Source organism: Apiospora marii (genome assembly GCF_038362585.1).
Source record: "Apiospora marii strain CBS 49790 chromosome Unknown utg000007l_segment0_segment0, whole genome shotgun sequence".
Taxonomy (NCBI): domain Eukaryota; kingdom Fungi; phylum Ascomycota; class Sordariomycetes; order Amphisphaeriales; family Apiosporaceae; genus Apiospora; species Apiospora marii.
The window spans coordinates 633561-657062 of NW_027117379.1; the positions used below are offsets into that span (position 1 = coordinate 633561).

General features: G+C 55.0%; 8 protein-coding genes across 8 annotated transcripts; 5 read left to right on the plus strand and 3 right to left on the minus strand.

Annotated features, from left to right (window-relative positions):
* Positions 1–2: 2 nt before the first annotated feature.
* Positions 3–1200, minus strand: PG985_010608 (mitochondrial 37S ribosomal protein mS45; the record flags this gene model as incomplete). The annotated part of the gene is made up of 2 exons (XM_066830376.1): positions 3–545; positions 754–1200. 2 exons carry the CDS (start codon positions 1198–1200, stop codon positions 3–5), a joined length of 990 nt encoding a protein of 329 aa, XP_066681058.1.
* A 1516-nt stretch (positions 1201–2716) lies between these two features.
* PG985_010609 (uncharacterized protein) lies at positions 2717–5384 on the plus strand (the record flags this gene model as incomplete). The annotated part of the gene is made up of 3 exons (XM_066830377.1): positions 2717–4280; positions 4535–5112; positions 5184–5384. The coding sequence occupies 3 exons, from the start codon at positions 2717–2719 to the stop codon at positions 5382–5384; spliced, it is 2343 nt and encodes a 780-aa protein (XP_066681059.1).
* Positions 5385–8915: 3531 nt separating this feature from the next.
* On the plus strand, positions 8916–9951 carry PG985_010610 (uncharacterized protein; the record flags this gene model as incomplete). Its single annotated transcript, XM_066830378.1, has 4 exons — positions 8916–9174; positions 9273–9480; positions 9577–9667; positions 9745–9951. 4 exons carry the CDS (start codon positions 8916–8918, stop codon positions 9949–9951), a joined length of 765 nt encoding a protein of 254 aa, XP_066681060.1.
* A 737-nt stretch (positions 9952–10688) lies between these two features.
* On the plus strand, positions 10689–13618 carry PG985_010611 (uncharacterized protein; the record flags this gene model as incomplete). Its single annotated transcript, XM_066830379.1, has 2 exons — positions 10689–12682; positions 12739–13618. 2 exons carry the CDS (start codon positions 10689–10691, stop codon positions 13616–13618), a joined length of 2874 nt encoding a protein of 957 aa, XP_066681061.1.
* Positions 13619–15922: 2304 nt separating this feature from the next.
* Positions 15923–17966, plus strand: PG985_010612 (purine transporter; the record flags this gene model as incomplete). Its single annotated transcript, XM_066830380.1, has 3 exons — positions 15923–16003; positions 16185–16453; positions 16535–17966. The coding sequence occupies 3 exons, from the start codon at positions 15923–15925 to the stop codon at positions 17964–17966; spliced, it is 1782 nt and encodes a 593-aa protein (XP_066681062.1).
* Positions 17967–18619: 653 nt separating this feature from the next.
* PG985_010613 (uncharacterized protein) lies at positions 18620–19787 on the minus strand (the record flags this gene model as incomplete). Its single annotated transcript, XM_066830381.1, has 3 exons — positions 18620–18673; positions 18735–19197; positions 19270–19787. The coding sequence occupies 3 exons, from the start codon at positions 19785–19787 to the stop codon at positions 18620–18622; spliced, it is 1035 nt and encodes a 344-aa protein (XP_066681063.1).
* Positions 19788–20972: 1185 nt separating this feature from the next.
* PG985_010614 (60S ribosomal protein eL37) lies at positions 20973–21524 on the plus strand (the record flags this gene model as incomplete). The annotated part of the gene is made up of 4 exons (XM_066830382.1): positions 20973–20976; positions 21054–21116; positions 21190–21261; positions 21382–21524. The coding sequence occupies 4 exons, from the start codon at positions 20973–20975 to the stop codon at positions 21522–21524; spliced, it is 282 nt and encodes a 93-aa protein (XP_066681064.1).
* A 403-nt stretch (positions 21525–21927) lies between these two features.
* On the minus strand, positions 21928–22861 carry PG985_010615 (uncharacterized protein; the record flags this gene model as incomplete). The annotated part of the gene is made up of 2 exons (XM_066830383.1): positions 21928–22209; positions 22271–22861. 2 exons carry the CDS (start codon positions 22859–22861, stop codon positions 21928–21930), a joined length of 873 nt encoding a protein of 290 aa, XP_066681065.1.
* Between the last annotated feature and the right edge of the window lie 641 nt (positions 22862–23502).

Below are 23502 nucleotides of genomic sequence, written 5' to 3' on the forward strand. Positions count from 1 at the left end.
CTTCAAGGGACGCTGGTGGGGATCTTGACGAGACCCTTCTTCCGGTCGTAATGCGGCATACCGTACTTCCAGCCCACCACATTCGGAGCTCGGCCGTCCTTGCCAACCAACTCGGAGTCGACCTCCTTGAATCGGAACTCGAACCGCTGCGTGTTGACTTTCGTAGTAGCTTGCTCCTCGGCCATGGCCTTCCTGACTTGCTTTTCAGCAGCCTTTCGCTCGGACTGTTCCGCAGCACTGATGAAGCGAGCCCTAGCCTCGTCAGGGGACATGCCCTGGAGCAGGTCCTTCTCCATCCGAATCAACTCCGGGTGGGGTACTCGCTTATCGGCTGACAGCATCTTCGCGTGGAAGGCCGTGGCAGCATCCTCTCGGGTGAACTGCCTCGACTCGGCCGTGGGCCAGAAGAGTTGCTTCTGAGTGGCGGTGTGGATATGGATTTCGTTAATGGGCTCAAGAGGTTGATTCTGCACCCCAGGTCTGAAGGACTTGGTAGGTAGCATACCCAAAACGGCCTTGGAGTAAGGAGTTGCTAATTTTTTCCCCTAACCAAGATAGTTCTGCGTTAGCAAGAAACCAAAGAGAACGTAGTGCAATTTATGAATATATGGAAGGCCAGAAGTTGAGATCAGAGAGGCTCGCAACAGATTGTAACCATGGATGTATGTCTTCAAGACTAATCGAATTTTTGTTGGATATCATCATGGAAGTAAGGCCGTGTAGAAAGGGCATGTGGGTGGGGGAGAGACAAACCTTTGATATCCAATCCTTCTCCACCTCCTTCAACCGTACAACGGCGGCCACTCTGGTCAAGTCGACGCCGAGCTCAGCCGAGACAGCCTTGAGAGTCTCACCCTGCCTCATGACCTTCTCCCAGATCAACTCCCGCGCTTGTTCGTCTAGTACACGCTCGCTTCGGAACTGAGGGTTCAAGGGAAAAGGCTTGTTTGAGGCAGATCCTGCAGGTCCAATATAGTTGGAGCCACCTTCGGGTTTGGGCTGACGGAAATTCGCGCCAACGGTCCTTGTCCAGTGCAGGAAAGCACGACGCAGGTTGGTGCTGCGCTCGAGGCTCGGAGTTGTAGAGAATCCAGCTCTACAGCTGGGCAGGCATTGCGATGTGCATGGTGATGCAAAGCTGCTGCGCACCAGAGCCGAGGCCGAAGAGGCACTCGGCTTGGTGGGAATCCTCGGCGGCATGACAGTGCCTGAGTAGAAACCAGATCAACTGCCAACCGATCCGGGCCCAAGAGACAGAAAAGAATTCTTCAAGTTGGTCTGGCGAGGGAATGACCGAGTTTTGTATCAAAAATCCCAATCGGAGAGTGGCCAGTCGTAATGGAAAATTGTTCTGGAAGGCCCACTCTCGGATAAACGTTTTTAAGAAAGTCTCAAAGTACGTATTTGATTCAGAAGTGATGAGCAGCGGCCCGCTATGCGCGCTATGCAACGGGAGTTTCCTGAACTAAAGTCACAGAGGTATCAAGGTATCAAATGGTATTTTCTATGGACTTCATCGGACACCATGGTCTAAACTGTCGGGATCTCGTAGGGCTGTCCGTTGGGGACACTTCTCGGAATTTCCTATCTCTGTACAGATCGGATCGCGTGCGTACCAATAAATGTGCAATTGCTGGCTCCGGGCCCGGCGGCACAATTGCATTGCCTGTGTCGCCTAGGAGGAATTGGTTCCTTCACAGTGATCGGAAGACCTGTGACAGATCGAAGTCTCCTCGACAGTCGGGCAAGCATGGGAGGTGGGCTGGTGGAGTAGGCTAGAGATTTTGACAACCAATGTTGCAGGGGTCTGCTGCTAGCCTCAAAGACCATCGACTTTCCGACTTTGCCTGAACCGACCAAAGCGACAATAAGTTGACGACGACGCCTCGCTGCCGCGGTGAGCCATGGTGATAATTCACGAGAGAGGGCTGAGACGAGATGACTGGACATCCGCCCACGGTCTTGGAACAAAAAAGAAATGCCAGCTCTGAGTTGTTCAACTCATCCTGTATATATAAAAGTAAAAAAAATCTCGCATCGGACGACGGGTCGCCAGGGTAAGGTGGTCGTGGCCGCGTGGGGCGCCGTAGAAAAGCACGAGCTCGGTGCTGGGAACTGGGAGACGCGCTGTAGCCTGTGCGAATATCAGCGTATGTCCCATGTTCTGTTGTTATTATTGTTCAGTTATGCCAGTATGGTGCCAGTGATGGTGCCCAAGCAAAGCCCGCCAGCTGTACAACGCGGCGGGCATGGTATCTATCCGCATCCTTGCAGCGAGCGTGCCCGCCGGCATTGGGCGAGCCAATGCAATTAAACAATTGGCTCTTCCGAATCATCTTAACCGGAGCAGACAGCCCTCGGGCTTCTTTTTGATCTTCATCGTAGCTCCCCTTTGCAACGATATGTAATCTCATGTTAGGAAGGATGTAAATGAATGTTGACTGACTGCTTCCTCCATTGCTACCCTGACCCGTAAACGACCGACAACCAGAGTCCAGGCCGAGACCCCCCAGAACCATCTGATCTGATGTATTCGCAGTAGCAACTTACCCGTGGCTCGAGACATATTTTGTTCCACTGCTGGCGTTGCATCGCACGCAACCAAGCTTGTTCAATTTGTCGATTTTATTTTATATTCTAATTTACGTTCGCAACCACAGCCCGTGCCGTGGGATAATCCCATGTAGCTTCGCATGCATCTCACTCGATGTTACCAATGGTCGACCTCAAGGCGCGCATCAGAGCTAGGTTTTCGAGGCGAAATAGTAATGCCCTCTCGGTGGCATCGAGCAAAGACAGCGGCGGCGACGGCCAGAGTTTGCGACACCAGAGTTCCAGCCGGACACGCGACCTTCATTCCAGATATGCCTCGGGCGACGTGATCGAACACAGCGACGATGAGGAGCACAGGGAGAATCGCCGGGATCGAAAGCACCATCACAAAAAACACCCTACGCGCGTCAACGGTTATGGCGACCACAGCCCTTTGATCAGCCCCAAGCGCAGGCCATCCACGACAATGTCCGCCGACTCCACAGCTGCACCACCCGCCGAAAAGCCCCGTGGAAACGAAGTCGACCACCAAGACCAGATCGAAAAAGAAGAGGCAGCAGAGAAGACGATTAGCGACGGGATGGTGGCATCGCACGGCGTCGACGGATCAAATACTACGGACAACGGAGGTGGTGGTGAGACGCTAGCGACTCCTAGGACTCCTAAGACTCCTAACTCTAATCACACCACTGAGTCGGGCATTGATCGGCAAGATTTTAGCAGTCCACCATCAACGGCCGCCGCCATTAACAGTCCCAGCACCACTGCCAGCAGCCATCTCCCCAGCATCAACGAACACCCCGCGTCGCCCACCAGCCGGGACAACGTCGCAACTACTGACATTACTGCTTCCGAACACCCGTCGCTCCCGTCTCGCCAAGCCTTTGCGTCTCCTGCACCTCCCGCACCTGATCTGGTGTCACCTGCACTTGCATCGCCCACCCGTGCCGCTCCCCCTGCCATTCTCGACATCCCAGCCGCCGAAACAGCCCGCGACCAAAACGTGCAGCTTCCTCTGAGCGCTGATGCTGATGTAGAAACCCCGACACTCTCTACATACCTCAACCAGTATTCCCCTCGACTACCCCTATCGCCCGGCGGCCTCACTCGGCCCGGCATTAGCAGGCAACAGAGCATCGTTCCGACCCGGCAGACGACCCTCATCAAGGCGCTGCTCACCTCGGGACATGCGCAGGACTCTGGATACAACGCCGAAGATCCGGACCAGCTGCTGCCCTTAACCGGAACCATGGTGACCAGGAAGATCTGGGTTAAGCGGCCTGGTGCCTCGCCGACCTTGATCACAATAAACGAGGATGACTTGGTGGACGATGTGCGCGAGCTAATCCTGCGGAAATATGCCAACTCTCTAGGCCGCAACTTCGATGCCCCCGACCTGACTCTCCGGGTCTGCCCTCGGGACCAGAACCAGCGCCTGCTACAGCCCGACGAGCCGATGGGAAGAACACTCGATGCCTACTTTCCGGGAGGCCAGACCGTTGACGATGCCCTTCTGATCGATATCCCCACCAGGCGCACACCGAAGGCCTCACCCAACCCTCGTTTCTACACTGAAGACCGGCCCCACGAATCAGGATCGGACTACTTCCCGCCCTACCCTCCACCTGCCCATTCCCATGGCTTAGCTACGGCACCGGCGCCGGTCGGCACTGCCCTCACCAACGGGGCGCACACCCTGCACCTGCCGCCATCCATGGCAATCTTAGGTAATGGACAGCTACCCCCCTACCGTCACCTGGCAGCTCGAGGAGACTCGGCGCGCCTCGTCCGAAGATGCAACGAATGCACACGGCTTCTCCTATTTCCACGGCGGCTTCCAACGGCCACGTACAACATGCAGCGGCGCCTGGTACGGCGAACGTTGGTACGCATTATTCTTCTTCTAGGCCAGCCAGATCACGGACTCACTCAGCTGCTTCTTCAGAACAATCCTCCAACCACCACCCGCACCCCCATCAAGCTCCGGCCGCGCCACCCATGCCCACCCCGCCCATCGCAGAGCGCGTGGAAACCCCTGATCCTCCGCGGATATCCTCCCCCCGTCCTTCCGCTCGCGCCAAGAAGAGTAAGAAGAATGTGGACCACCCCTCGCTCCCGCCGGGTATGCTCAACGGCGGAGTCCCACCCATCAACGTGTTGATTGTCGAAGATAATATTATTAATCTGAAGCTGCTCGAGGCTTTCGTGAAGAGATTGAAGGTGCGGTGGCAGACGGCCATGAACGGCCGCGACGCGGTTACCAAATGGAGGGACGGAGGCTTCCATTTGGTGCTCATGGACATTCAGCTGCCCGTCATGAACGGTCTGGAGGCCACTCGCGAGATCAGACGACTGGAAAAGGTCAACTCGATCGGCGTCTTTTCGTCCTCGGCGAGCAGCGCTCCCGAGGAGGTCAAGGCCGAGCCCGCGGACGAGGATAAGCTTTCCAATACGGAAATGTTCAAGAGCCCGGTCATCATCGTCGCGCTGACAGCAAGTTCGCTGCAGAGTGACAGACACGAAGCCTTGGCTGCTGGCTGTAACGATTTCTTGACCAAGGTACGTTTTTTCTTTCTCTCCTCTAACCCAAAAGTGTTCCAGACACAGTTGCTTACTCGCCTGACTTATAGCCTGTCAACTTTGTGTGGCTGGAGAGAAAGGTCATGGAATGGGGCTGCATGCAAGCCCTCATCGACTTCGACGGATGGAGAAAGTGGAAGGACTTCTCTCAAAAGACGGAGGAGAGCGATGCGGCAAAGAAAGCCGCGGCCGCTAAAGCCAAGGCAGCCAAGAAGAACCGCCTTTCGATGTCCACAGCGACTCCTGCCTGATGACAGTGTTGTTGTCTATCATTAGCAAGTGCAGTCGCAGTGGCAGTTCTGGGCTTGGTGTGAAGCAGACCTTTCGATCTACGATTGCTGCCACATTTGAAGCCGTTCCGGGACTTGCACCGTACATGCAGACTGCAGCTTTTCCTTTGTGTATAGGAGCGAGAGTGAGAACGATCAGGGATATCCACCCCCATCAGAGCACTGCAGGAGCATAATGATAGAAAAAGAAGGAGAAGAGGAGGCCCTGCTGTAAAAGAAGTGCCTAGAGTGGGAGGGGACCGCGAGATACCTGACGTTATTGTGGGAAGACTGTATCATAACATAAGCGTTGGTTGTGGCTCTATGTTGGGGAGCTTTGGGCCCTGGGAGGTATATGATTAGCAGGGTAACAAACAAGATCAAGGATGAAATGATACCACTTTTTGAATTTTAATATACACTGGATACAACACAACAACCACTGCAACCACTACCCGCCCCCAGAGGAAAAGTAGGCTCGTCGTGGCTGATGTAGAGAGATGCTGGTGATGGTAGGCCCGACGGTGTGGGCTTTGCTTGTTCTCGGGTTTAGGCAACATTAATGGAGCAGGTGTGATTGGTGGCATATCTACCTACCTTTTGTGCCAATGGGCTGTGTCTACGCAAGATCGACGTAGGCAACGTGAGCCACCCAGCGCAGCTGGGTGTGTTCGAGAAAATTCATATAAGATAGTGCGACCTTGCCTTGTGCGGTCTCTCCAGTAATGATTTGAGAAAGGGGTCGACAGGAGAAGTTGCGGTTTATGGACAGGATAGCAACATGGCAATTTTAGCAACAGTTCCTTTCAATGTAGGTAGATACAGTGGGGAAGTGTCTTGGCCATTCTCGAATAGACATCTGTTCTATAGCCCATGTCCCTCGCTGGCGAGTCAAGAATACGGTTTCGCGTGGGAGTTATTCAATGAAGCTTCTTCCGAGTCATTCAGCATTACTTGGGGTGGCATTGATTGTATGCCCGTCCAGTTTACCCAAGTCAAGACGGCCATTCGTACTTCTGTTCTATGCCCACGGCTCACTTTCACAGCAAAACTTCATCACAGACGCTATGGCGACTGTTTTCTTTGGGTCTGGGTTTGAGAAGGGGATGAGCTTTACCATAGGTTATCGAGGCCGCGTTCGAGTTCTGTCATATATTTGACGTGTCAGTGTTTTATGACTCTCGGTCACTCATCGAGGCATGCTCTCAAGGTTGAAGTGCGGGCTATGCATTCCTTCAAGCACCCGGCAATAGCTAATGCTGGTAATGGTTTTCTAGACCTTGATCGACACGCTTGAAGGAAGACTTGAGGTGGGTATAATGGGTAGGGGTCCAACTCCCTTTCCTGCTGCTTTCGTGCTACTGTAGACCACTTCCAGTACCTTTAACAGGCGATGTAAGCCTCATCGTAAACCAGGTTCCAGGAAGGAATACACGGTATTAGGTAAGTGGAAAAGTTCGCATCAGCCAAGTTGTTGGTCGTAGTAGAAGTGGTAAACCCGGAGACGGGCATCTCGGGAAGTCGAACAAGGAGAAGTAGCGCAACTCAAGTGGTTTCTCCTCCTTTGGTCGCGGGATGTAATGTTGATTAGACCAGCGGATGGCGGTAGAAATGGCGATTTCATCGTTGCATATGAACCTGCCCATTTGCCCAGCTGCCTGCAAGTATGGAGTGATGTGTCTGTATTTCCTCATCATGTATTACTGAGCATGAGGCCATATAACCAGACCCGATGATAAAGCCAGCACCGTACATTCAGCAGAACCAAATCGCCTGTCCGTTTGGAAAATTTTGCTGCATCGACTTGTTTACACGACGCTCGAGGCTTCAGGAGAGCAGAGTATGATAAGGGCATTTTACACATGCATCGACCGGCTCGCTCTGTATCAGCTGTGGACCAGCCGTGTGTTGGCAGTAGCAAGCTCGCGTTATTGACATTTGCTGAGCAAGAACTGGACAACCGTGCCTTGCTCCTTCCTTCTACAAGAATGATCTCGCTCAGCTTATGTCAATAAAGCGCCACCCCAAACCACACATTTCCTTTTCTGTTCATGTGCAGGGGTACATTTTCCTACTAGAAAACACCTGCTACGGATGGGCCTTTTTGCGTCCTCCTCCAGTTCAATACTTGGGCTTCAAAGAAAGCATGACTCTCTCTCGGTTTCTTCATAGGAATAGCCATCAGCATGCCACTCGGGCCATGAGTTCACTATCGATTTCTTGCGTCTGACCTAATCGATATGAGCATGCTGCTCTAAACAGCATCCCCCAAATTTCGTTTACTCATAACTGACCAGCTCATCGGGTCAGAAAGTAGGAAGCAAAGACTTCAGTGAAGGAGGGGACTGGACGCGTATGGATGTGAGAATAGCGCCAATCTTCTACCGTCTGTGGTAAGCAAGGTGAGCCCAGACGGGATTCTAGGCCTTCGCCTTGGATGCTGACCATACCAAACCCGGATTTGACCAGTGCCAAAAACCAAAATCTACTTCCACATCCGGCCTGCATGCAGGAACAGTTGGATCAGTGACAGGGTTTCTGAGCTTAGTCACGCCACATTCAGCCGGACCAAGCCGGCAACGAAGGGCGAGGTTTGTAAACACGTCAAGGACGTTGACCGAATCCACCCTCTCTCCAGCCTTATGCACAAGCTAATATGATCTGGGAAGATTGGGTCTTTTGTCGTGATTATGACCAGGACAAGCCTCTCATTCTCATGGTGAGGTAGGCCCATTTCAATACCTGTCGGTGCCCTAAGAGCGTAGGGTGTAAGCTCTCTCACACTGATACGCATTACGGCACTCTCCTAGACCTACCCAATTTTGAATTCCAGCCCGACATCGCATCATACGGGATTCGCATGGGAGGCTGAGTTCATGCTGCTTCTTTGGTAAGCCGGCCGCCCCTTAACTTCTTTTATTGCTTGAAACTTATCCGCTTAGATGCAGCTGCCGCCCTGAATGGATCGCTTTTTAACGGAAAACCAGTTCTCACCGTGATGAGGTGGCAGCAAGTCACGTTCCAGCTCGCTTGCAAGTCAAGATGTATTCCGATACCGAAGGCATGGCAAGTCGAGGAGGCACAACGGCACACTCCAATGTTCTACAACATATACTTCCCAAACAGTTCTGGAGAGTAGAAGTCGCATAGCTGCACCATACTGGGACGACCGGAGTCTCTGATTACTCTTACGGCATCCATGCAGCTACCTTTTGGGGTTACTCGCCTCTTCTTGCTGCTTGAATGGTGACAGTCTCCGACGCTCGACCCAGATGTCTCTTTGACGTTGATAACGTGTATGGGAACATGGAATCAGAAAATGCCGGCTAAGAGCCTACGGCATAGACGACCGAACATGGCTTTCAAAGGCATATAAAGCAAGCAGGACCGCCTGGAGAATATGGCAAACGAAACTCATGCTCCTCATCCTGATCACAACTCCCCGAAACGGATACAAGGCTTCGATATCCAATTACCCCCTTTATCCACCAACACCACCTTCTCTAGCACAAGATGGTTTCTGCTTCCACCACCTCATTGTTGATCGCCTTCTCGAGTAGGGCTCTTGCTGCTGCACTCCAGCCCGCAGTGACCGGAGTCGAGGGCGTCATCCCTCCCGGCCTCGTTACTATCGGCGCCAGGCCCACTCCTCCGCCAGATGCCTCGGACTCCTTCAGGGCCGCGATGGGCCCGGGTCCCCAGTACGTGACCATCACCATTACCAACAAAAGGGACGGGGCCATCTCGACCTCTCATGCCCACGATCCAAACGGTACGCTTCACATTTACAAGCTCCTTTGCCCAAAAGAAACACTAGGGCAGGTTATCGCAGAGAATATCTACTAACTCGTACATTGCACCGCCATGCAGGCCCCACTATGGTCTCTGGCAATGCCAACCCTGGTACCATTCCTGCCCGAGGACAAGCCGAGTTTGCTGTTCCCACTGGCTGGATCGGCAACGTTGCCATTGTCGGGGCCCAATACGAGATATCCACGGATATCACACTCATCGAGGCCAACTACGTGATCCCCGTCGGTTACAGCTACGCCGTCGCCGACGTCGACATTAGCTTCGTGTAAGTAACACCCACCGGGTTATCCTACAACGGCGGAACCTGTTCTTGCAGAGTCGACACGCGATCCTTACTGACTGTTGACACAACAATCAACAGCAACGGCATTTCAGTGCCCGCCGTCTGCTCCTGCAACAACGCAGTCGTCACCGGCTGCAACAAGAACCTATGGAACCTGAGCAAGTGTCCCGTAAGCTGAACCCCCAACCTACCTTACCCCCGGTCGGTTCTCGAGTGTCTGATAATCTTGTGTGTGCTGCAAAACAGAACAACAACGGACAAGGCGGTTGCGTCAATCCGTTGCGCAGCGACATGTCCGCCACAGAAGCCGCGCCCTTCTTCCGCCCCTGCCAGCACGCGGCCTGGACCTACGTCGAAGACGGAGGGGCAGATGCCTGGGGTCTCTGCCAGAGCGGCCACATCACCTGCTGCGTTGGGACCGAGTGTCCTCCCAACCCCAAGCAGCCGTCTTAGAAGTCATGATCCTCTTGGCTCCCACATCTACAGATTCTGGAAACGATTCATACGTGGGGGGAGGGAAAGGGGCCGAGGCTTTTGCCCGATCTTTTAGTTCTTGCACATACTCGTTTCGCTACACTCGCTTGCGGCTGTCTCTCAAGAAGGAGAAGATAAGCTGGAAACGCCATTTTCATACGCTATTGACTGTATATATGTACATATATTGGCAGCAGTCGATATACTTTACGAATTTCACATACCTACGCGATCCCTGACGACTTTAGTTCCAGAACTGCGGTTCGGCTCATCTCAATGAACAACTAGGTAGTCGTTCTCAGACAATTATGTAAGGGGGTTTGAACTTTCTCAAACGGCGCGCACTTGCTTGATGATTGGGTCAGATGTGGTGATGTAGTATTACCCCGACTTTAGTTCAGGGCAGACCCCGTATCTCTTTCAAGCGTCCCAATCAGATGCCCTAATTCGTCTATATCAGGAAATTGTCCCGGGAAATGGGGTTGATAAGATAGCCTATCCGTGTTCTGCCTGCTTGCATCTATCTCGGCACTTACATTGCGACCTTCCGGATATAGCCTCCTAGCCAGACCAAGGAAGAGGGGAAACGTGCATGAGCCACTAGAAACATGTCCTTAAAGCCAAACATGATCCCCAAGATGTAGCCTGCTCGCGGTGCAGGCCATAGGAAGGCCCCAAAAATGCCGAATCAGTTTTGCATGTAACCAATGACCATCATGTTGGGCATCTCTACCACCCTGTTGCTGTTGAGCCTATGCGCCTCACCAGCCATAGCACAGAGCAACGATAATCTCGGTCTCAAAAACGGCTACCTCAGCCTGACCACCAAGAACTTCGAGCTCAAGCTCGTGCGGGACGCCGGAGTCCTGGTCTCGCTGAAGCCTGAAGGCGACTCCTTCGACTTCCTGCCCTACGACTACCTCCCCCACCGCGCCCGCAACGGCCAATACCACTGGGGCGACATCACCTACCGCTACCGCGAAGCCGCCGACAACAACGGCGGCAGTCGCTGGATCGACGGCGACTCCGCCGCCGCGCGCAAACCGGTGGTGCGCGGGACGGCAAACGACGACGATGACGGCAGAACCCTAGCCAGCTCGGTCCTGGGCCCCACGCTCCCGAGCGACAGCCCCCTCAACGTGACGAGGCGCTGGACCGAGGTCCCGGGCGGCGACCTGGGCCTGCTTTTCACGATCCGGAACGCGGGCGGCGCGGCCCTGGAGCTGGGAAGTCTGGGCTTCCCGACCGAGTTCAACAGCATCTTCACGGGCCGGCCCGCGGCCGAGATGGCGCGGGTCTGCTCCCTGGCGGACCCGTACATCGGGATGGACGCGGGCCATATCCGCGTCGCGCCGACCAAGGGGGACGGGGCCGCGCTCGTTATCACCCCTCTGAGTTCTGGTGATAATGACGGCGGCAACAGCAGCAACACGACGCCGATGGAGGCGTACCGCAACTTGCGCGAGGACCACTACGACGAGCAGACGGCGTATGGCAGCCAGACCTTCGAGGGGCTCTACGAGTGGCAGGTGCTGACCAAGGCCTGGGCCGAGAACGAGTGGTCCGGGGTCGAGCCGTGGAACGCGCCCTCGTCGCGGGTGCTCCAACCCGGCGAGGCGCTCGAGTTCGGCCTGCGGTTCTCGGTGGCCAGGGGGGGCGTGCGGGACCTCGACTCGGTCGTCCGGTCCACGGGGACCCCCGTCGCGGTCGGGGTGCCGGGCTACATCATCCCGCAGGGATCTTCTGCCGATCTGTACCTGCAGAGCACAGCCGAGGTAAAGACCGTCACGGTGAGCCCCTCGGGTTCGCTGGCAGTCACCCAGCAGTCCGCGGGGAAGTACTCCGTGACCCCCACCAGCCCCGCCTGGGGCCGCGCCCGGCTCGAGATCCAGTACGCCGACGGCAAGCTGCAGACGGTGCACTACTACCTCACCAAGCGGGGCACCGACGCCGTCGCGGACCTCGGGCGCTTCTCGACGACGGAGCAGTGGTTCAACGACACCTCGGACCCGTTCGGCCGGGCCCCCTCGGTAATGACGTACGACCACGAAGCCGGCGCCATCGTGACGCAGGACCCGCGGGCCTGGGTCGCGGGCCTGAGCGACGAGGGCGGCGCCGGCTCGTTCCTGGCCGCGGCCGTGAAGCAGGCGGTGCGGCCCGACGCCGGCGAGGTGGCCAAGCTCGAGCGCTTCGTCGACGGCGTGCTGTGGAAGACGATCCAGACGGCCGACTTTTCCGTGCGCAAGAGCGTCTTCTACTACGAGCCCGCCAAGGTGCCGGGCTACCGGTACAACCCCTCGTTCGACTGGTCGGTCTGGTGGTCCTGGAACAAGCAGGCGTCGTACGCGGTCGACAGGGCGTACGACTATGTCCACGTCGCTGCCACGTACTGGGCGCTGTATCGGGTCGCGAGGGCGTATCCCGGGCTGACAAAGAGCCACGCGTGGGACTTCTACCTGAACCAGTCGTACCAGACGATCATGAGGAGCATGAAGTCGGATGTGGGCTACAACCGTGTCGGCCTCATGGGAGAGACCGTCTTCGGGGAGATCCTGGCCGACATGAAGCGAGAGGGGCAGACGTCGAAGGCGAGCTCGCTAGAGCAGAGCATGCGTACTCGCGCCACGCAGTGGAACTCGGAAGAGGTACCGTTCGGCAGCGAGATGGCATGGGACTCGACGGGCCAAGAGGGGGTTTATTATTGGGCCAAGTAAGTATACTCACCTACACTTCGAGGATCGCATTTCTGACAAGTTGACGGGTTAGTTATTTTGGTTTCAAAAACACAGCACTCAAAACTGTCAACAGCGTCCTCGGCTTCATGCCAGCAGTGCCGCACTGGGGCTGGAATGGCAATGCCAGACGATACTGGGATAACATGTACGGCTCACCTCCTTTCATTGTTTCCGACCCCCGACCATCTATCTCTCTCCTCCGCTCTTGTAAAGTAAACACAAGTTTGGTTGCTAACACAAACTCGCCCATCACCAGCTACGGAGGAAAACTCCAAAGAATCGAACGACAGATCCACCACTACGGCTCCGGGCTCAACTCCCTGGTGCTGCTCTCGGCGTTCCGCAGCGACCCTTCCGACGCCTACCTGCTGCGCGTGGGCTACGGCGGCGTGAGCGGCCCCCTGAGCAGCATCCACGCCGACGGGTTCGCGTCCGCGTCGTTCCACTCGTGGCCCGACACGCTCAAGTGGGACGGGTACAGCGGCGACTACGGGCCTAACTTTGTCGGCCTCGCGCTCGGGTCGGGAACCTACGTGGCCGACATGGGAGGCGGCGAGGGCGGGATCGGACTCGCGGCGTTCGGGGGGAGTTTGAAGGTCGATTCAGGAGGCAAGGTCACTGTCACCACGAGTGATCCGGTAAAGAGACGGGTCTTCATCGGGCCCCTTGGCGTATTGTTGACTGTGGATGCAGGTATCATCAGCGAGTTCAGCTACGAAGCTGGCGGTGGCATTGCTGTCACGTTATCACAGTTGAGCGGAGTTCCGAAGGCTGATGCTGCCGTGCTTTGGATCGAAACGCCCTCCAGCTCTGTAAACTACACGGTGACGTCTTCGGGGTTACAAAAGGCCAGGGGAGGCTGGAAGGTGCCGTTGTCAACGGATATAACTGTCGAGATAAGCCCCGTCTAGTCAATATAGGTCGATGTTGCAAACTCCAAGGGGCTTGAGGAGCTTCAAGTACACAGGGCTGAACACAGATGTACAAAGTTAGGATCAGTTTCTGCCAGCGCGCCTCGTTGTCTCGCTCGCGGCTCTTGGGCCCGTGAGCTTTTTCCACCTGTTCAGGATATATGGAAGACAATTGTCTCGACCGTAGTCTGAGGGCTGCCACGTAGTTAGCCCATCCTTTGGGCTAGCTGCTACTGTAGCTGTAGATGCGTGCGATTGGAAGCAATGCACGAGCCGTCCCGGCCAGTAGTCAGCTTACTGGGACGGTAAGTAGCACGGAACCAAGACTGATAGACCGCTTCGAGCAACCCTGCCTACGCTGCGACGACGGGTCTAAGATGGCTTCTCAGACAGCCGAAACGGCCGTTGCCTGCGGTTCGGACGAGACCGGCTGGTGACTTATTCTCCGTCGAGACGGTGTTCGGCGGTTTGAGCCTCGTACCCCCATGTTTCTCGATCTACATATGACATATGCAGGTGTTGGCGATGGCAGTTGCAAGTTGATAGCGACGATCCCTGTGGGCGAACTGATAAGCATCGGCCCCCAGCCGATTCGCTCATTGGCCAAAGTCACGATAGCCGGACATTGGATGTCCTCGTTTGGATTAGCGGCAAGGCGCATAACGATGCACTGATGCAGTTGGATATCAGCTGCAATGGAGCTGGACGATAAGCATTCGGCAATGGAATCCACCCACGCCAGACGCGTGCGCTGTAAGCACTGTAGCTCCAAACCTATGTTGAGTAGATGCAGCAGCTGAAATGTGTGTCGCGTGTTTCCAGTTTCTATTACGTGCGCGCGAGTTGTTGGGACTTGCCTTGTTGCCCGAGCTGAGACCCTTTTGGGTCCCAGTAGATCGGGACGACTGGGAAAGTGGGGAGGAACCGCTGTATCAGTTGCAGCCAGTGAGCGTGGCCCGCAATCTCCCCTCCTCCTCGCTAAATCTCCAGCTATCTGGTCGTCTGGAGTTTTGGCGGGCCGAGAAGGGCGAGACGGTATCGGAGACGATAGGCAGGAATACCTAACGGTCAGCTGCTAATAGCTATGAAACCAGCACGGTATAGAAACAAGACTGGATCGTGACCCAGCTATTGAAGAAAATTCACCTATCCCTCGCATGACGTGCTCATGAGTTGGTAACAATTGGGTAACTAAAAGCCTATGCCCAGAGCCTCCAAGTGGGAAAGCCCTATGACTGCGAAACTACGACAACCCCACAATCCACAATCTGGGATTTGCCAAGACGCATGTTAGCCGCTGCACGTGTGTATGAGGTAGAGAGATGATGGCTTATGGTGGCACAACGTCAATAATGTCTTCAGCCGTCCTTCTGCTGTTGCCTTTTCTGGATCAGGAGTGTTGACAAGAAACGCACCGATGAAGAAAAGAGTCCTCTGAGCAGCCCTTTTCCCTCACTAATAACAGAGACATCCAGCACCGTCTCAGCCTCCCGGAAACTAGACCCGGATTGGCCCCCATCGCCAAGCCACCAAAAGATAAGAATTCTCACCCTCCCATGGACGACAGCCCGTCAACGGGCATTATCTCATTCGATTAGTTGTAACCGGACCCCGGTCTATCTTGGCGGTAACGCAACGCATACAACGGCTTGTTCCCTCCATCTCCTGCCCTTTCCCATTCAGCCATTCTGCTTTTTTTGCCCCCGGAACCATGCTGACTGCTGCTAATGGCCGCCCAAGCAAATGGCCTCCTCTTTTATACGGATCCTGCCTCTGACCTAGCCCATCTCTCCCCATGTACCACTCCCATAGAGCAAGTATGCGATAGGCACCTTCGACGGCCTTGGCCTCGGCCTGGACCCTGAACCCGGCCTTGCTTCTGGGCGGGTACCCATGGAGCTACCTACCTTTTTTTCTATGAGCTATCCTATCTCGCTCTCACATGTGTGTATGCCTTTAAATATTTGAGTTTCCCGCCTCCCGTAGCTCTGGAAAAATATGTAGATGGGTCGATGATTTTGTAGGACATCCCTTCTCCCGCTGCGAAGGCCGTGACAAACCCCTCGCTTGGTCGACTGTGACCATTGTCTGTTTGTCTGACTCCCTTCTCTCTCTCTTATAAGAGCTAGACCTTGCTCTGGCTTAGTCGCGTTTCTGGACTTTCTTTTTTGGACTCTGTTTGGCCGTGTCTCGCCGCGTACGAGCGTATAGTCGCAACTTGGACTATACGAATACTGCAGCCGACGAATAGCAGCCGCCCAAGCGCAATTTAGAAGACGTCCTATAAACGCCGCAGTCGACACGATGGGTTGGCTCGAGAACCTCAACACCAAAGTGGCGGCCGGCCCGATCGGTCGCTGGTTCCGACTGGAAGGCTCAGGCCATGTACGTTCATCTCATTTATCTACTGCCACTGTCACAGAGTGATTTGCCATCATGCCTACCCATTGGTGCTCTCCTGAATGTATATACCATGGATGAGATATGGCGGCGACCCTCTGCGCGCAGTGTGTAATACGAGACAAGGACGGATACGCTCAATGGATCCTGACTATTTGCATTATAGGCCAAGTCACGGAAGGGATCCCTCTTCACGACCGAGATCCGAGCCGGCATCGTCGCCTTCTTTGCCATGGCGTACATTATCGCCGTCAACGCCTCCATCATCTCTGATACCGGCGGTACCTGCGTGTGCAACGGCGGAGCCGATGACCCCATCTGTGCCAAGAACGAGGAGTACGCGCTCTGCGCCGCCGAGGTCAAGCGCGATATGGTGACGGCCACGGCAGCCATTGCGGCGCTGAGTTCTTTCTGCATGGGTTTCTTCGCCAATCTGTAAGTGTTTCGAGGCGGGCCAGGCAGTGGTCCTTACAAGTGTATGTGTAGTAGCATGGAAGGACTAACACGATATAACAGCCCGGTTTCTCTCGCTCCCGGTATGGGGTTGAACGCCTACTTCGCCTACACCGTCGTCGGTTACCACGGCACCGGCACGGTGCCCTACCAGGTCGCCGTCACGGCCATCTTCGTCGAGGGCTGGATCTTCTTCGCCCTGGCGCTCTTCGGCATGCGCCAGTGGCTCGCGCGCGCCATCCCGCGATCCATTAAGCTGGCGACGGGCGTCGGCATCGGCCTGTTCCTGACCATCATCGGCCTGACGTACAGCGAGGGCATCGGCCTGATCGTGGGCGGGCAGTCGACGCCCCTGGAGCTGGCGGGCTGCCTGCCGGGCCTCAAGGGCACTGGCGGCGCCGACCCGGGCATGTGCCCGGACTCCAACAAGATGCGCAACCCGACCCTGTGGATCGGCATTTTCTGCGGCGGCATCCTGACCGTCCTGCTCATGATGTACCGCGTCAAGGGCGCCATCATCGCCGGCATCGCGCTCGTTTCGATTATTAGCTGGCCCCGCACCACCGACATCACCTACTTCCCCTACACGCCCGTCGGCGACGACGCCTTCAACTTCTTCAAGAAGGTCGTCGACTTCCACCAGATCAAGCACACGCTCGTGGTGCAGGAGTGGAACATCGCGCAGTACGGCGGCCAGTTCGGCCTCGCCCTCATCACCTTCCTCTACGTCGACATCCTCGACTGCACCGGCACGCTGTACTCGATGGCGCACTTCGCCGACCTCATCGACCCCGTCACGCAGGACTTCGAGGGCTCCTCGATGGCCTACATGGTCGACGCCATCGGCATCTCCATCGGCGCGCTGCTGGGCACGCCGCCCGTGACGGCCTTTGTCGAGTCGGGCGCCGGCATCAGCGACGGCGGCAAGACGGGCCTGACCTCGATGACGACGGGCCTCTGCTTCTTCGTCTCCGTCTTCTTCGCGCCCATCTTCGCCTCGATCCCGCCGTGGGCCACGGGCTGCGTGCTGGTGCTCGTGGGGTCCATGATGGTCAAGTCCGTGACCGAGATCAACTGGCGGTACATGGGCGACGCCATCCCGGCCTTCATCACCATCGCCCTCATGCCCTTCACCTACTCCATCGCCAACGGCCTCATCGGCGGCGTCTGCTCCTACATCCTCATCAACACGGTCGTCTGGCTCGTCGAGAAGGCCTCGGGCGGCCGCCTCGTCCCCCACGACAAGCACCTCAAGGACCCCTGGACCTGGCGCATCCCGGGAGGCATCTTCCCCCTCTGGACCCGCCGCCTCGCCTCGGGCAAGAAGGACTTCTGGCGCGAGGACGACGTGCCCGTCCACGAGTCCGCCTCCAACGCCGGCTCGCAGAACGACGCCAACGGCGAGAAGCTGGCGCTGGCCGACGACGGCGGCAGCGCGTCGGGCAAGGGGGCGTCCAGGGTGACGGGGAAGTCGACCGAGGAGAAGACGACTTGAGAGCGTGATGCAATTTAGTACTGATTTGTTTTTCAAAATGGGGATTGTTCATTTTTGGAAATGTAAAAAAGATTTGACCGCAGGGAATGTACATAGCGGTACGTTGTCAGTTGTAAATGTGAGCAGGAGTTGACATCAGTCATACTTGGATACCTGTGCAAGACGAAGATAATTGAATACAAAGTCTACAAGATTACCATCATGCCAATGTGAACAATTAAAAGTGCACCTTCAAGTGGTGTCAATGTGGCTTCAGATTACTAGCTAAGTACTTAGCCATACTTGACTTGACGATGCGACTACAAAGTAGCTGATGAATATATCGCATACCCTTGGTCTCAAGCACGCATGTGCATGGCAACGCGGGCGATTTGCAGACCGAAGACATCTGCAGTTGATGAAATAGGATCATCATCACTACGAAATAGTGTATGTACCAAACACAGCCGACAGACTGTATTCCGTTCTAACCAATTAACCAATCGATCAGACTGCTCTATCCCTAAGTTGACTCGGTCCTCGAGCATCCAAACACCATAACGCCTGATTAATTTCAGAAAACAACAGCCATGCCATCAAAGTATGTTGCGCGCTGGCGTGCAACCAATCGTGGTACATAGCAGGGTTAGTGGACGTTGGTCAACATTGTCAACTTATACGCCCATCGTAAAGTCATGTTCTATGCCAGGAGTGACACTAGCCATGAACTGGATTCGATTCGTTAGCATACTGGCCAGAAACTTGAGATAGGGGCGCAGGAACACTCACCTTCAAGAAGACTACAAGGTACTGGTCCACCCGAATGGCGACTTCGGGGTCCTCGGCCTCCACTTCCTCCCAGTCGTCGTTGCTGGACTCGGCAGCTGCTTCGGCGCTCTTGACGTCAAGCTTGTTAATCTCATCCACCAAGCCCTCCATACCAGGATCGTTGCCAACGCTCTTGCCAGCCTTCATCTTGTCGCGACGGATCTTGAGGGCGGCGTCGGCACGATCCAGTAGGGTCTTCATCACGGACGCATGCTTGCAAGGGTGAACGCTGGCCATCTTCACGGTGCTGGCAAAGAACGGGAAATCCTCGAGGGTCACGGTCTTGTCCTTGTAGTCACCAACGATATCTTCCATCATGAGTTGAGGTGCGAGCGGCTGTCCGTCGGAGTAGCCCGACAAGTACAGGCGAGGTGTGCGGTAATATGGCGAGTACATGATGTAGAGATTGTATGTCCGGCGGGCACTAGCAGCCGGCGATGTTAGTATCAGACCTCGCATACCTGGCTTATGGACTCTTGCAATCGGCGTAACTTACCCCTTTCTTTTGTGGGCATCAGCGTCACGGATGATAGCCTCGTCGTCGTCTTCGTCCTCCATATCGGGGATCTCGTCATCGTCTTCGATATCGCCCACGTTTCCAGCCTCATCCACCGTCCGGACCTCCTTGGCCTTCAGTGGCTGCGAGCTGCTGAGGCCGCCGGTGCGCAGCCAGCCATCATCGTCGTCTCCCTGGCCTTTGGACTTGAAGTCGTCACCGTCGCCAACAACGGCTTCCTCATGGCCTGCATCCCCGGCGAAGTTATCGTCGAGCCGTCGATGGCAAGGGACGTTGCGCGTGACGAGGTATTGCTTGTCGGCGGGCAAGTGGGTGGCACGCTGGGCGTCGGACTCGGCGGCGGCCCACTGCCATGTCGGGAACTTGAAGACCAGATAGTCGCCAGCGGCTACGAACTCCTCGGGCGTGATCTGTCCCGTCTTGCGAAACGTCGACTTGTGCGACACGGGCGTGTATTTGTCCCGGATGGTGTTGACCGTCGAGTATAACAGATTCATCGTGGCGGCGAAATGTGGTGGCGGTTTATGTGCGTGTATCTGCCGAGTCAAGTCGAGTCGTCGTCTCGAGTCGTCGGATCTTCAAGGGAGATGTCTTTCAGTGCACAACAAAGAAAGAATGGTTGGAGGGGTAGGTGTAAGTGGTGCCTAGTAACGCTGGTGTTATTGTTGCGCAGGAGGATGCTTGCACTACAATGAAGTGCAGGGGAAGTCTGGATGTTTGCTGTTCAAAAGAGGTAGCAAGTGCAGGAATGAGAGATGTTGAGGGTGATTACAATGATAATATACGATGCAGAATGGGGGTCTTTGTTACTTGCGACTTAGGCAGGCTGATTCATGATGGAATCGAAGTTCCCAAGGCAGGTAGTTGAGCTGCTGTCGTCACATGGCACTGAGGCACGCGCTGCATGGGCGTGCAGCGGCGCTGACACCCCCCAGTCACCCCTGGAATTCATGGAGGGGCAGTGTGAATATGTGTACCTTACCTTGTAGTCACAGTGATCACAACCGATTACACCCAAGTACGGGATACTCGGTAGCAGATCATGCTCATTATAGCGAATATATCAAACAGAACACTCACAGAATTTCTATTGAATCCCACAACAAACCACGCCGTTCATGGGCTCCTGCTCTGACATGAGGTCAAGTCTACTTGCTAGGTTACCCGACCTCGGAAGGTCGGAAGGGTCGATGATGATCTCCTCTTATCCAACCGACAATGACTTAAGATGGAGCGGGGCAGCTCTGCTATCTAATCTACGTAGTATGCTTAATAGACGCATAATCACTTTTAGTTGAATAGACAGCTGGGGAAGGGGCCTTTTCTAGCGCCAATTGGCGGCCACCTGCCAGGCTGACCTTTTCTGGGTCAGTCGCACTTTGCCGAATTCAGCTAAGCAAAAAAACTGGATTGGGGCAGTCACCTGATCCCACACAACACGCGCACGCTACTCCAACTCCAACAAAATTGACAGACCTATGCCAAAAACTTTCGGACTTTGAGCCAGACGCCAGACGCCAGAACAATTTACTAACCCCCCAGCATCCCACCACCTCGTCAAGATCTCGTTGGGTAACATCTAGCAAGAAGGTATGTACATCATCGATACCGACATTATCCGAATTCTCAATTCGAGGGAACCTCGCTTGCTGACCTTTTTTCTCTGATTTCCCAGTCTCAAAATGAGTTAGTAGCCCACGCCCACCGAACGAAACAACCGATTGGAAACGAGTGCGACCAGACTTACTGACTTCGATGAACAGCTAAGGGAACTTCCAGCTTCGGCAAGCGCCACAACAAGACGCACACTCTGTGCCGACGATGCGGTTAGTGAATGGGAACTCGATTACGCCGGGAAAGGAATGTCAGTTGGACTGACATGAGGACTCTCATCTACAGGACGTCGATCGCTCCACATCCAGAAGCACACCTGTGCTTCGTGCGGTTACCCTGCTGCTAAGACCCGCAAGTGTACGTTGATTGTTCTGTTCCAACGGCTCTGGACACCTCAGCTCGCTAGGAGAACGAATGGGCTGGGGGGTTTTGGTGCTGTCACGCGACGGACGTTTTACTGACACCATGGCGATACAGACAACTGGGGCGAGAAGGCCAAGCGCAGAAAGACCGTCGGCACCGGCCGCATGCAGTACCTCTCCGGCGTTTCCCGCCGCTTCAAGAACGGCTTCCAGTCCGGCATGCAAAAGAACGCCCGGGGCCCGGCCCTGAAGGCATAGATGGACGGCATTGGTAACTTCTGAGGGTTTGCATCATGGTACTACGAAAGGCGGTTTGGCGTGATAAGGATTGCATCATTGGGACTGAATTCACGGGACCCACGAAGGTCTTTGCCTGACCAAGAAGGAGGGCATGTTACGCTAGCAATTCCGACCAAAAATTGCATTTTTCGAGGCATTTAATGAAGTGTCACGGCAATACGAAAGAATCTACGACCGTCAAGATGTTTCCATGAAACACGCTATCTGGTTCGGTGGTGTGGATGGGACGGACAATGCCCAAATCGGTCTTCAAGATGTGATGACAATGTCTATCTGCTTTAGTGTCACGGCGTCAAGAGGTATTCTACTGGAGTTCTAAAAAGCTGCTGACTTTGACCGAATAATTCATGTCTTGAGCTGTCTATTGTCCACGTTCGAACACGCGAACGCCTCCGTCGCCAGCAACAAAATACAGCAACTCTCGATCTTCTCCTGCATTTGCGCTCGCGCCTCTTTGTGTCACCCTGAGCACTCCGCTCACATCCTTTGCCGTTCCCGTATCAAGCATCCTCAGGCTGATTATCATGTCAGCCGCATGGGCGAATGAAATGGAGAAGGCAGCATGCTCCTTTTCCAAGGTGGTGGTCTGGCCCGAAAGCAGAGGCTCGTCGGCTGCAAGTGTCACGATGGACGAATGAACTTCCTATTATAATAGTTCTATCAATACTAGTCCTACTACATACCATCAATTCGCATACACTTACCTCTCTGATGTCGAGTAATAAATCCTGCAGTGCCGCCCCGGTCATAGCCTTGCCCGCCGCTGCAAGTAGTAGATCGGGACTATCCAGTATCAATACAATCTTGGAGCTCTGGCTTTGTTGCCGTAATTGCGTGACAGCCTCTGTCAATTGCTTGCGCAGCTCGTGCAACGTCGAACTCGACAAGACTTTGCCGCCAGCATCAGCGGGAGACGCGCCATGCGCCGTTGCTCCTCCTGAAAACAGTCTACTCAGTCCATCGACAAAGACGAACTTGCCCTTTTTGGAGGAGGCATCTAGATCCACTCCGATTCTGCCAGCGCCTTCCTTCCAGAATGCATAGTCCCTAAGGAAGCTCACCAGCACAACACTGACGGACTCGCCGTCGCCGGGGGAGGAGCCGTCTCCTTGTTCACCGACGGCGGCCCGTTGCGTGTTGCGGTCAGCAGCGGAGTCAGTGGCGAGAAAGCCGCACAGGTAGCGCTGAACAAGCCAGTTGGTGCTGGCGCCCAGAACACCGGTGAGGACAATTAGGGATGCCTCCGCAGGAAGGCCGAGATAAGGCTCCAATAATGGTGGCGTTCGAGATGCCATGCTTGCTGGCTCCTGCTTGGCCTTAGAATTTTCTCAAAAAATGGCCGGCTTTCTTGGCTGACACGGCGGTCAGGTTGGACTTGACTCGAGGATGTGCGAATGATGCCTGTTGGTGTGATATCTCTCGCGGGGGCTGGAGGGGATCGCCCAGCAGCTTCTTTTTCTTTCTTCAACAGGTATCCGGTAGAGGTTGATTGCTATGGGGATATCTAAAACCAGCTTGGGCAGCCAAGCAATGTATGCAGATATTGCACAGCTCTCAGCTTAACCTAGAGCCCTAAGGACGAAATGCGTGATACGCCCCACTGTCGGCTCCAAGCGCGGGGTGCCACAGAAAAAAAGAGAGTTCCTCTGTGTGTTGCGGGGGGGCTGAATCGCTGCGGGATGATGCGATCAAGGAAACTACCAAGGAGAGCAGACGAGATAGGCGCCAAAATAAACATAAATTAAACTAAATCGAACGACGAGCTGGGCCCAAGTGCGGATGAAGGGGAATGGGTTCTGCCAGAGTTCGAACTGGATGTTATTCTTGGCTTGGGTCCTAAAAGCCCAGCCCGACGAACATGCAAGTGTCGTGATGCATACTATTCCCGGGCTAGTATTACCCAGTTCACGGTAGGAATTGGAATAGACTTTCTGGC